Source organism: Anabrus simplex, chromosome 9, assembly GCF_040414725.1.
Source record: "Anabrus simplex isolate iqAnaSimp1 chromosome 9, ASM4041472v1, whole genome shotgun sequence".
In the NCBI taxonomy this organism is placed as follows: Eukaryota; Metazoa; Arthropoda; class Insecta; order Orthoptera; family Tettigoniidae; genus Anabrus; species Anabrus simplex.
Window position 1 is genome coordinate 70,088,703 of NC_090273.1, and position 12,353 is coordinate 70,101,055.

At 37.8% G+C, this 12,353-nt stretch overlaps 1 protein-coding gene across 1 annotated transcript in view; it reads right to left on the reverse strand.

Moving 5' to 3' along the window:
• Positions 1-12,353, reverse strand: part of LOC136880867 (myosin-3) — a 299,781-nt gene that overhangs the window by 252,411 nt on the left and 35,017 nt on the right. The window contains exons 5-6 of the mRNA XM_067153408.2: positions 10,924-11,016; positions 3,157-3,264 (exon numbers count right to left, since the gene is read on the reverse strand). Coding sequence (XP_067009509.2) covers positions 3,157-3,264; positions 10,924-11,016 — 201 coding nt within the window. The remainder of the gene's footprint in view (positions 1-3,156; positions 3,265-10,923; positions 11,017-12,353) is intronic.

Below are 12,353 nucleotides of genomic sequence, written 5' to 3' on the forward strand. Positions count from 1 at the left end.
TCATTCAGTTCTACATGAGCATCTCCATGTTAGAAAGGTTTGTTGCCTTTGGGTACCCCATTCACGCCTTTGGATGCCCCATTCACTTTCAGAGGAACAAAGGGCACATCAAGTGAAATGGTGCTGAAAAATGCTAAAACAGTTTGAAAATGGGACTTCACGTAATGTCAATAGCATCATTACAGGTAACGAAACTTGGCTTTATTATTACGATGTCCCAACAAAATCCCAGAACAAAGTGTGGCTGTTTGAAGATGAGAGTACTCCTGTGACTGTGCGAAAGTCAAGGTCAGTGAAGAAAAGAATGATTGCAGTATTCTTCACTAAACGGGGCATCCCGACTTGGGTTATGCTAGAAACACAAAAGACCGTTACTGTGAAGTGGTACAGTGAGACTTGTCTGCCTCAGGTCATCCAGGCTCTCAAGCAGCTCCATCCAAGCTCACGGCTCAGCACTCGGCTCTTGCATCACGACAATGCTCCAGCATATCGTGCTAATGTAACAATGGATTTTCTTGCCAGATCAGGGTTGAATGTGCTTGGTCACCCTCCATACAGTCCTGATCTTGCCCCGTGTGACTTCGTACTCTTCCCAGAAGTGAAAATGAAGCTGGAAGGGCGGCATTTTGCGTTCGACGAGGAGCTTCTGGCAGCATGGGGTCAAGAGTGTGAAAATGTAAGTAAAATTCTTTCAAGAATAAAATGTAATGTGAAAATGTAACTGAAGAAAAGTGGCAGAGTTGGTTCAGTGACTGGTTTCAACGTATGGAGAAGTATATTGAGTGTGGTGGAAATTATTTTGAAAAAGTCTAAAGCGTTCACTCACATCGCAAAACTTTCCTAGTGTCCTTTGTACATCTCATTACTATTACTAGTATACATACTTTATGACAGGTCAATCGTGTGCTAAGGTGCATTTTGCAATTGGTGTTTTGTGTATGTTAAGGGATAAATTTCCAACTTCTTTGAAATCAGTTAAGGAGAGATTAGGTAAACAAATGATAGGTAATCTGCCATTTTGACAAAAGCCCTAAATGCAAATCAGTAATGATTGATTGATTGATTGATTGATTGATTGATTGATTGATTGATTGATTGATTGATTGATTGATTGATTGATGGATTGACTTCAAGCTGAAATAAATACTGGTAAAGGAAAGTAGCTACAACTACTTACTGTGAACAAAAACTGGAAATTATTGCTCTGGAGAAAAAAAAGATTTATTTTCCAAAATAAGTACAACAGAAGGGCATTTCACACCAAGAAACCATTCTCCCTGATTCTGAAGATAAGTAGCGGGTGTACGTCATGAGCAAATAATAGTTTCGTTACACTGTATTTACGGAAATGTGCCAACAGAAGGTAATTCACTTTGCTAGGGAAAACAACACTGAAAATAAAGTCACTCATGGATTAAAAACAGGGAAGTGTGAATTCCAGACAGTGTGAATTTCCCGTTTTCAGAAGTTCCATCTGGATTTAAATTGTTTGGATAGAGACTATGAGATGTTGGATGATGAAGAAATTTCAATAAAACAGTTTTTTGTGGCATTATCATGAGTGCAAATTGGAAAGTGACTGTAGGCTGTACATTTAATTCACTGTTGTCACTGTCCAATTCGCTATAGGTATAATATGAATGAGAACTATGCATGCCTTTGCTGATGAGATGTAGTGTTTACAGTGGACTATGTCTTCTGGTATGGGCTATATCAAATTTGTTACTTTCATTGACCTGTCTCAGTCTCATCCTTGGCTTTGACAACATGAAATTTACTGAGGTATAAGTGATGCTAGTAATACCATTCCTTATGCAGCCAGTCCCTGTTATGAATGGTGTGAAAATATCGCTCATAGGGTTGGTTGGTTCATGCATTTCAGTGGGCTTGGCAGACTGATATGCGAAAAGTGATGATCTTTATTCCAATTATAGTTTGTTGGTAAAATGTATTGCTGTGGCAGAAATGAATCCCAAGAGTGGAGGCAATGGCAAACTGCCCTGAAGTTGAGCTGTGTGCTTGCAAGTCAAGTGCCAGTTCATTCCAATGGGAAGTTGTATCTACTGAATGTCAAGAGCAGGTATTTTGTGATGTAGAGTAGGGGTAGTGTATTATATTACATCAACAATTTGAGTGCATGTGTGCCACAACTAGTTACATTGGTTCCAATGTTGCACATTTCATGCTCCAAACTCGTTGAGAGTAGCTGTCTCTTCCTGCACTAGCAAAATGTATGTGCTGTGACTGCTCCTACGCAGAGAGTTTAAAAGCTGTAAAAGGAAAGTGAACAGAAAATTTGTTCAAAAGGTTCCTTGTGTGGAAGAATCAATAATAATAATAATAATAATAATAATAATAATAATAATAATAATAATAATAATAATAATAATAATAATAATAATAATAATAATAACAACAACAATAATGTTATTTGCTTTACATCCCACTAACTACTTTTACGGTCTTTGGAGACGCCGAGGTGCCAGAATTTAGTCCCGCAGGAGTTCTTTTACGTGCCAATAAATCTACCGACACAAGGCTGTCGTATTTGAGCACCTTCAAATACCACCAGACTGAGCCAGGATCGAACCTGCCTAGTTGGGGTTAGAAGGCCAGCGCCTTAACCGTCTGAGCCACTCAGCCTGGCTGTGGAAGAATCAAAACATATAGAAGAAAACCAAATTCTGACTTTTACCAACTAATCCTTTATTGGTATGAAACATGTTTAGTTACCCATAAGACAATAAATCATCTACTGTGTTGAATTAGAAACAGAAAATGGCCAATGTTGTATTTAACTAAGAACTATGGCAAGTAACAGAATAACAGACAATCAAAGTATGAATGGCAATGGATAGGACATACTTTAAAAAAGCTTACTGAAGCCATCGAAAGATCAGCACTTGATTGGAACCCACAGCGTGCACGAAGGCATGGACATCCAAAGAAAATCTGGCAGAGGACTGTGGAGGGATAATGCATGAATGCAGGAAAGACCTGGAGTAAGGTGAAGAGACTGACCAATAACAGAACTTGGAGGTGTTTCTTGCATGCCCTGTGCTCCAGTCAGAATAATAGCAAATAATGAAGTCAAATATGAAAGTGCCGGGATGACTCAACTGGGCTTAAGAGTAAAAGATTCACAATGACACTTACCAGTGTACTTAAATTAGTGGAAGAAATTGTTGGCATATAGGTCACATCAGTATGATCTTCCTGTTTTTGAGAAGCAACAGTTGAAGTTCTCTGTGTAGTTAGCTCCACCTGGAAGGAATAAAAAACACTTTCAGAAAACTGTGTATCTGTGCAGTTAAGCTCAACAAGTATGACAGGAAAGGTGATTATAAACGTGATTTAAAACTGATGCATTGGGTATTGCAACAACTTTTTTTTAAATGTGGCCGTTGTTGAACAGCAATGAACAGAAAACAGTAAAGCAACAGAAGTCCTTGTGATATACATTTTGTCTTGTTATCATTTAATTTTGTCTTGTTATCATGTTGGGTAAACAAAAACATTTAAAAGAACTGACGTGTTTAGGCAATGTAAATTATTGTACGAAGCTGTCTTATTTAAAAGAATTATTATTCCATATTTAGGCCTATGAAGAAATGGACTATGAAGAAGATTTATGGTATTTACATTTCCTGATTTAAATTGAATTATTCTATAAATTATAGAAAGGGATTTGGAATTTTTATTCATGACTTGTGAGGCAGGGTGTGCCACGTGTAAGTGGCCCCTTCCTGTCGTTTTGTAATATCCGCAAAGATGCAAATTCTGCAGAAAGCATAATTCTAGAATATCATTGTCATTGGCCAAAAGTACAAGTGTTTTTATTGGCCGGTATATTAGAATTTTTAATTGGTGAATGTGGCAAACTGGAGTGTTGCTATTGGTCATTTGTGATCACTCTATTTCCTGTTTGTGGCTCCTCGCGTGTGCGAGTCACTTTGTCCACGTCTTTTGATTTGGAGCACTGGAGCGGACAGACGCATTGCGTCTGTCCCTCCTACGATGAGTCTTCGGCCGCCAAAGGTAAGCGCTTTGTTTTTGCCTTATGTTATTTAAAAGCATTCTCATGTTTCAGACTATTCCCACTTAATGTAAGTTCAGTAATTATGTAGAATTTCATCTTGTGTGCCGGAGTTTCTTCTAGTTTTCCACATTTTCCAAAATAGAGCATTTATATGACTTAGCGATTGTGCTAGTCCGCAACGTGTTGTTTTCGGAGGCAGACCTTCTTTTTTAAAAATCCATACATATTTGTGTAAACATTATCATCTTCATCATAGAAAGGTATTACTTTCAGTGTTCAGTCTGCAAGCATATATGAAATAACTATAAACACCTCATAATCCTCTACTTTCTCATTTGTTTTCTTTCATACGTCTTATCTTTAAATCAGAAACTGGATCTAACCATCAAGCCTTGGTAACACTCTACTCCACGTAACCTCAACAGCCAAGTCCATTACTCTCCTAGGTAATCTTCACTCTACTTCATATGATCCCCATCATCAAAGCAAATTGATGCACACAGCTTCATTCATCATCAAGCTCATCCCTTACTAAGCCTCTATCTCCTCATTCTGACTACCATCCTGCCATTGTTTCCACCTGTTTGTACTTGTAATCATTCCCACTACTGTCATTCCTGCTACTTCCAACATGTATGTATGTATGTTTAGTCATCAGCCCGAAGGCTGGTTGGATCCTCAACAGTTCCGCCATGAGCTGTCATAGATGAATAAAATATCCTGAATCTGTCCTGCTTAAAACAAAACTAATTTAAAAAGATAAAAGTAATTAAGATTAATTATTAATTATTTTTAATTTATTATTAATTAATTATTTTCATCTTTTTAAATTAGTTTTAAACATAACAAAGGTACTATTTTATTATGGTTTCTTGAGAAGAAGCAAATCTATGCAATTTCACCTAAGCAATGTTATGTAGCTGAAGATGTTCCTAAGGAATGAAACATATTTTACAAAAAATTAATTTGCTTAAAGCAAATGTATAGTATCAAACAGGTGGAAGTTTACTCTTAATGTAACATGTCACATAGTCAAGCATCACGTCTTCTTACTCCCAAGTCTTCCCAGCCCAAAGTTTTATCATTTTTGTAACACTACTCCCTTGCTGGAAATCACCCAGAACAAATCGTACTGCTTTCCTGTGGATCTTTTCCAGTCTTCGTATCAAGTAGTCCTGGTGTGGTCCCATACACTGGAACCATACTCTAATTGGGGTCTTACCAGAGACTTATATGCCTTCTCCTTTACATTCTTACTACAACCCCTAAATATTCTCATAACCATGAAAAGAGATTTGTAACCTTTAACAACATTGTTAATATGATTACTCCAATAAGGATCATTCTTTACACTAACACCTAGTTACTTACAGTGTTCCCCATGATTTACCATCACCTTATAAACACAATAATTAAAACTGAGAGAACTTTTCCTCTTGGTGAAACTTACAACTTGACTTTTCATCCCATTCACATTCATACCATTATCCGCAGTCCATCTCAGAACATTCTCTACGTTCCCCTGCAGTCGTTCACAATCCTGCAACTCATTTACTACTCTATACAGTACAATACCATCATTTTCCATAATACATTATTGCATTATTGAAACTCCCTTCATCATATAAAGTTGCATATTGTTGATGTGTACATTTAGATAGAATTTAGTGAATAAGTAATAAAAGGGTAAACAAAGAGTGTAAGAGGTAAGAAGTGTGTAAAAACTGTGAGAAGTGGAGCAAAATTAGTAGAGTATGGAAGGATAATCTGTGTGTCTGTGTGTAGAGGAGGTGATGTAAAATGATGGATTGTTGATGTGTACATCCTACGTTAAACAAGGTGGGAAGAACTGTGAGAAGATCGAGTGAACTAATAGATTTGGAAAGAATAAATTGTTTGTATCTAAGTGCAGTAAGGTAGAATAATGGATTGTTTAGGTGTAAGTCATGAGGCAATTGTGAAAGTATGTAAATAGAGAGCTTGGAAACATTAACTGTTGTATATCTGGAGCAGGAGGCCTTGTAGTAGGATTGTGTGTATAGGTGAAATGAAGCACGCTGTAGTAGCGTGATAGCGGAGTGCATGACGTAAAGGTGAGAGGGAGGGGTGGGCCTGACCCATCCTAAGGAAGGAATGATTAAGCATGTCTGCACATGGAGAAAGAGGAGAGGGAAGGAAGTGCGCTGGCAATGGGACAGAGAAGGTGAACTGTGTACATCAGGCTGGAGGCAAGAGTGGGGCAGGTCACGTGTTGGACTGGTTTCCGCCTTTCCGCCACGTGGCCTGCTACGCAAGGTATGGAAGGAAACACATTGTCAGCTAGGGCTTGTGAGATCCGGTATCCAATCTCACGAGGCAGGGCTGGTGGCAGTGTCTTCAGGTTGGATGGCCAGTTTCCTTACCAGGGTAGACGCTGCAACCAGCCAACTATTTTAAATTAGTCTTAGGTAGTAGGATAAGGTAGTTATGTGATTAGTGTAGTTTGTAGTGTGGTAGCATCTTGCATGTGTGCTGGCTATGCGTGCATGTGTGGGATGATACCGAGTAGTTGTAGTACATAGTAATTTAGATTTAGGAAGGGAGTAGTGGTGTATTTTCTTTATTATATATAAACCGATGGTATGGACTATGGTTGGGAAATAAAAATATGTATGTATAAAAAAAAGTTGCATGTTCACTATCATTAGAATGACAATGTACATACAGTCCCTGGCCAAATTAATATGACCACCTAAGGAAACCTAGGAAAATAAACTTTAAATTGCCTTTATGTATTTCATTCATGTTTTATTTATCTTAATTGTGTGAAATGTGACTAGACTTATACATATACACACAGAATAACACAACTAATCACAAAACTCAGATATGAACCCTCATTTAATTGTCAATACTAGTATTTTGGCAATCCTCCTTTTGCTGCAATAACGTCCTGCACTCTGCGAGGCATGCTATCTATGTATCATGAACTCATATCCTTCAATTGCTGGTTGTGGTATCAGTGGAATATGATCCATTCAACTAAATGTATCCTCGTAAAGACATTGTCGTTTGCCACTTACCTCCTTTACAGTTCCCATACATTCTCAATTGAGCTGAGGTCAGGAGAATTACCTGGCCAGTCCAACAGAGAAACTTCCTTTTCCTTCAAGAATCTTTTGACCGTCTTTGCCGTATGGCAGGGCGCACCATCTTGCATAAATATTTTCTTTTCACTTCCTTTGAACCTATCCCGGAGTTGTGGAAGAAGTTGAGTTTGCAGAACATTGATGTAATGTTGTTGTTTCATCGTACCTTCAACGATGTACAGCCTACCCAAACCTCTGACACTAATCAATGACCATATCATCACCGAAGTTGGATGTTTGATAGTCTTTATCACACAATTTTCATTGAATTTTTCCGATGGCCTTCTCTTAATAAACTGAGCCTTGTTCATTAAAATCTGGAAGGTGCTTTCGTCATTAAAGCATACTTGAAACACAAAAGCACTATGTAAACTTTTTTAAACTATGGATAATTTTCAAATCAAAATGAAGAGCTGGAAAACATACTGATCTCCAGTCTTCTACAGTGAAGTGTTTGTGCATCTTAGATCATTCCAACCGTTGCTTCATCATCCTTGGATTAAGTCTTGGCTTGCGAGCAGGTCTGCAGCTTTTGTAGCCCAAGTATGCCAGTCTCCACCGAACTGTTCTGGTAGACACTGGAATTCCCACATCGTTTAATTTCCTTTTTATGTTGCTGTTCGTTGCTGCTCTATCATCTATTATTATTTTTCTCAACATTCAATCACCGCGAATTGACAACACCATTTTTCTGCCACATTTGCCCTTACGATTCGATGCCAGAGTGTTCTTTTTATGTAACCTACGAATGATATTAGCCATTGAAGTTTTTGAAACTCCAAATTTGTTGCTATTTCTCGCTATGAAAGATTAGTTTCAGTCAAAAACCTTGAATCATTCCCCTTTTGGTGGTAACAGGTCCTTTTCTAAGCCCATTTCTGAAAACATAACGATTTGAGGTTAGAACTGGAAAATTTTGTTAATTTTCTCCCAAAGGAGCATAAACTTATCGTGAACGGGCGTGAAATATATGTACATGCAAGCAGAAATGAAAATAATTGATTAGGTTTAATGTACCATTAGAATTTTACCCTTAGAAAGCAACTTATGTACAGAGAAAATGAATACAAGGGCGACACGAATTTCCCTCCATAAGTATAAATTTGCGCCAACATGTAAATAGTGTGACCAACATACAATATTTTTCACAACTCTCTCATTTAAATGTTTTCTTGATATATAAATACACTTACAGTCTTCCTACAAACACTTTCCAGTGTCAAAAATGGTTAAATGAATCCATAAAGAGAGAAAATATGAGGTGGTCATATTAATTTGGCCAGGGACTGTAATTGGCAAACCACTGATTTCAAACACTGCATCAAATTTACAAGCTTTTTTCTTATAAATATTTGTGAAGCACAAGGCTGCAGAGTTGAAGCATTACAGAACTTACAGCAGAGATAGGTTGATAACAAAAACACAGAATGTATCTAGTGACTATTCAGACCTGCACGCTTTCTGTTTCTATGAAGCAAGTGATTAATGATATCTCTCCTACACAACAGAATTACATGTAATTAAATAAGGAACTACAACAGGAGCAGACCTGGTAAAGTTAGTGAGCACATGCAGAAGTGATTTATTGCTTGTTGGTGCTGTAAGAAGAAGTCAACTATCTCTTTACCCTCCCACACCAATAAGATAACAGTGAACCAGAGACAAAGAGGCAATCAATAAGTGAGATCATGTAAATTCACCCAAAGTAGTATTCTAAGCAGTGTTTATGCCTGGAAAATTGATGGCTACCTCTTTCTAGTATTCGGAAAGCCCCCACTTTTGGACATCATAGGTCAAGGAAGCATCATCTTTTCCAACATGTACGCGGCAACTTTTAGCCCCACATGTCGAGAATGCGCTAAACCAGTCAACGTTTTTTCTCTAAAGTGCACTGAAAAATGCTTTATTGGGTTTCTTTCACAAATAGAAGTCAGGGATGCATTCGAAAGTTTAGGCATCTTACAATTTGCTCTACATCGCACCGACAAAGATACAGTAGATTTTATGGTGATGATGAGATGAGAAAGGACTAGGAGTGGCATAGAAGTGGCCATGGCCTTAATTACGGTACACCGAGCTCGATAGCTGCAGTCGCTTAAGTGCGGCCAGTATCCAGTATTCGGGAGATAGTAGGTTCGAACCCCACTGTCGGCAGCCCTGAAAATGACTTTCCGTGGTTTCCCATTTTCACACCAGGCAAATGCTGGGGCTGTACCTTAATTAAGGCCACGGCCACTTCCTTCCCACTCCTAGCCCTTTCCTGTCCCATCGTCGCTATAAGACCTATCTGTGTCGGTGCGACGTAAAGCAACTAGCAAAAAAAAATAATTAGGGTACAGCTTCAGCATTTGCCTGGCATGAAAATGGAAAACCATGGAAAACCATCTTCAGGACTGACAACAGTGGGTTTGAATCCACTATCTTCCCCCATCATCATCTTCAACCTGCTCCAGTTTACCGGATGCGGTGAGTGAGCGCTCTCCACTTATTTCTGTCCATGCAGGTGTCTTCTTCCATAATCTGCTACAAATCTAGACCTCACCCAGCTAGATCATTTCTAATCTGATTGATTCATCTCTTCCTCGACAAACCTTTTAACATTTTGCCTTCGAGTTCCTTCGTAAACCACACTCTAGCTGTTCTTTGTGTGTCCATTCTTTTGAGATGATCTAACCATTTCAGCCTGGCTTCGACACAGATCTGAATAAGGGGTTATTTAAGTTGGACAAGATAGCATATAAGAAATCTTCATCATCATCATCATCATCATCATCATCATCATCATCATCATCATCATCTAATGGCAACTGAAGTATCTTTTCACCAAGCAATGTAATTTCCAAACCCAACCTCTCCAACTTAACCAACATTATCTCTGCCGATTCATATTCAATTTGCTCCTTTGTCAAACTCTGTATATCTCTGTATGTCTTAGAAAATGACTTCAAAATGGGTATACATTGTTTAACTAAACTTTCCATTTTGAGAATATAGTTTTAAAGCATAAATCTATATATTTGAAGTTTAACAATCTCATAAAAGTTCCGAATCATGTTGGGGTCATCAAATGTTACATTAAGGGACCGTCCGGCCCCATGGCTAAATGATTAGCATGCTGGCCTTTGGTCACGAGGGTCCCAGGTTTGATTCCTAGCAGGGTCGGAAATTTGAACCATAATTGGTTAATTCCTCTGGCACGGGGACTGGGTGTACATTTCATCCTCATCACAATGTGCAGGTCGCCTACGGGCATCAAATCTAAAAGATCTGCACCAGGCCTTTCCGGAGGCCACATGCAATTATAATTACATTAAGGGACTAACCCACTGAATTAGTATTAACCAGATAGGTATTTATTACATCTTTCCCTACCACAAAAATCTTTCTCTACAATAATTAAAATCTAGACACATATAAAACACAAACAGAAAACTCTTCATCTTGTCTCAGAGCAAATATCATCAACAAAATTTACTTTTGACACAAGTGTCTTTGAATGTCTAAAATCCCTCTACACCAAATATTTTCTAATTTTTAACATTCCAAAAACAGGGTGTAGGTCTTACATGAGGGCAGAGGTTACATTGGTATAGTTCCTCAGCCATATGATAAATAAATAAATATACTCTATCAAAACTTCCATGCTTGTTAAAATGCATCAGACAGGTAAAATGAGATAAAATCTCTATACGGACTAGCCACGCCCAGTGAAGAAAGTAAGAAGAAAAGAAATATTAATTTACATTTTTGACTCACCTGTGAAACTGAATGATCAATTGACTGTTTGACAAGAAACTGTTTCTGTTTGTGGGAGGAATTATCCTGTTTCTTTTCACCTATTTTTGGCATCTGGAAGTAAAAAATAGCAATTGTTTTTACTCTTTCACTATGACTAATTCTCCATGTTAAATAACTGAATTAGATGTAACTTACTGTAAGTTGTGTGACTCTAGGTTTCGTGCTCAGGAACAGAAAGAAAATGATAGGTATACATCAAAGATAGGAATGTAAAGAGGAGGATAGGAAGACACTCGAGGATAAGCCAGTGTAAGGGCTACTACAAAAGTTTTCAGACACAGAAAAATTAGTGAGTATATTTATTTTCACAGCATTCTAAAGGTGTAAGCATTCTGCTAAACCATTTCTTATATACAGTAACCTTCACAAAGCTTCAGCAGCATATTCTGGACTTGAAAACACCAATTCTTCACTGTGGGAAACAAGAAATAATCACACAGAGCCAGATTGGGACTCTATGGGGAATAACTCACTAATTTCGCTTTATTAATGCCAAAAAATTGCATCGTACTGTTGGATGTGTTGTTGTTGCATTGCTACATATATTTCATCTGGTACTTCAGTATAATTGGAGAGATAAATAATTATCAAGCACAATTATATTGAACTTTCACTGAGGAACTTGTGCATAATTTTGCAAGTGCTGAGAACTACAGATTTTTTGATGTTTTGATCAGACAGATGGGCAGCCGATGCTTCTTCATTGACTGTTTCAGGTTGTTATGCACTAATCCTGTTGCTCCAATCACAACTGGTACTATCGCCACTTGGTCCACTTGCAACTGATCTTTGACTGTGCTACCACTTGATGTTTCTCCAGCTTCGTTTTATACAGGTAGACCTCGTTATACGCGATAGTTATGTTCCGCGAAATTGCAGCGCATACCGAATTCGCGTAAATCGAGTCATTTTATATGTAAAATATAGAGTTAGGTTTCCGTTTACTCACATATTAAGTTTAAAATAGCAGAGATTCTTAGTATTTTTACAATAAATGAGCATTATCATATTTCTGAAATGCATTTTAATGCAAAATTTATACACTTAAAATTTAACACTGAAACACACAATAATAAACTAAACTCTGCATTCAAACTCTTGGTTTAGCTTGAATAGCAGCTCCAGAGAGAGGCATGTCTTGTTGGTCGTGATGCTCAATCCACTGGCTTAGCATTTTTCCATGCTTTCCATCGCTTTCGAGTGAGATTTGGTCACTACAGTCACATTTATGTTGGTAGAATATTAAGTAGTTTATCGAATTGATTGCGCATTGTCATGAATTGTTCTTGCAGTGAATTCACTGAGTCCCAAAGCACGCTGAATGACTACAATACGCTCACCTTTCTCATAGTGATCCAAAACTTCTAACTTTCTTTCTAACGAATATG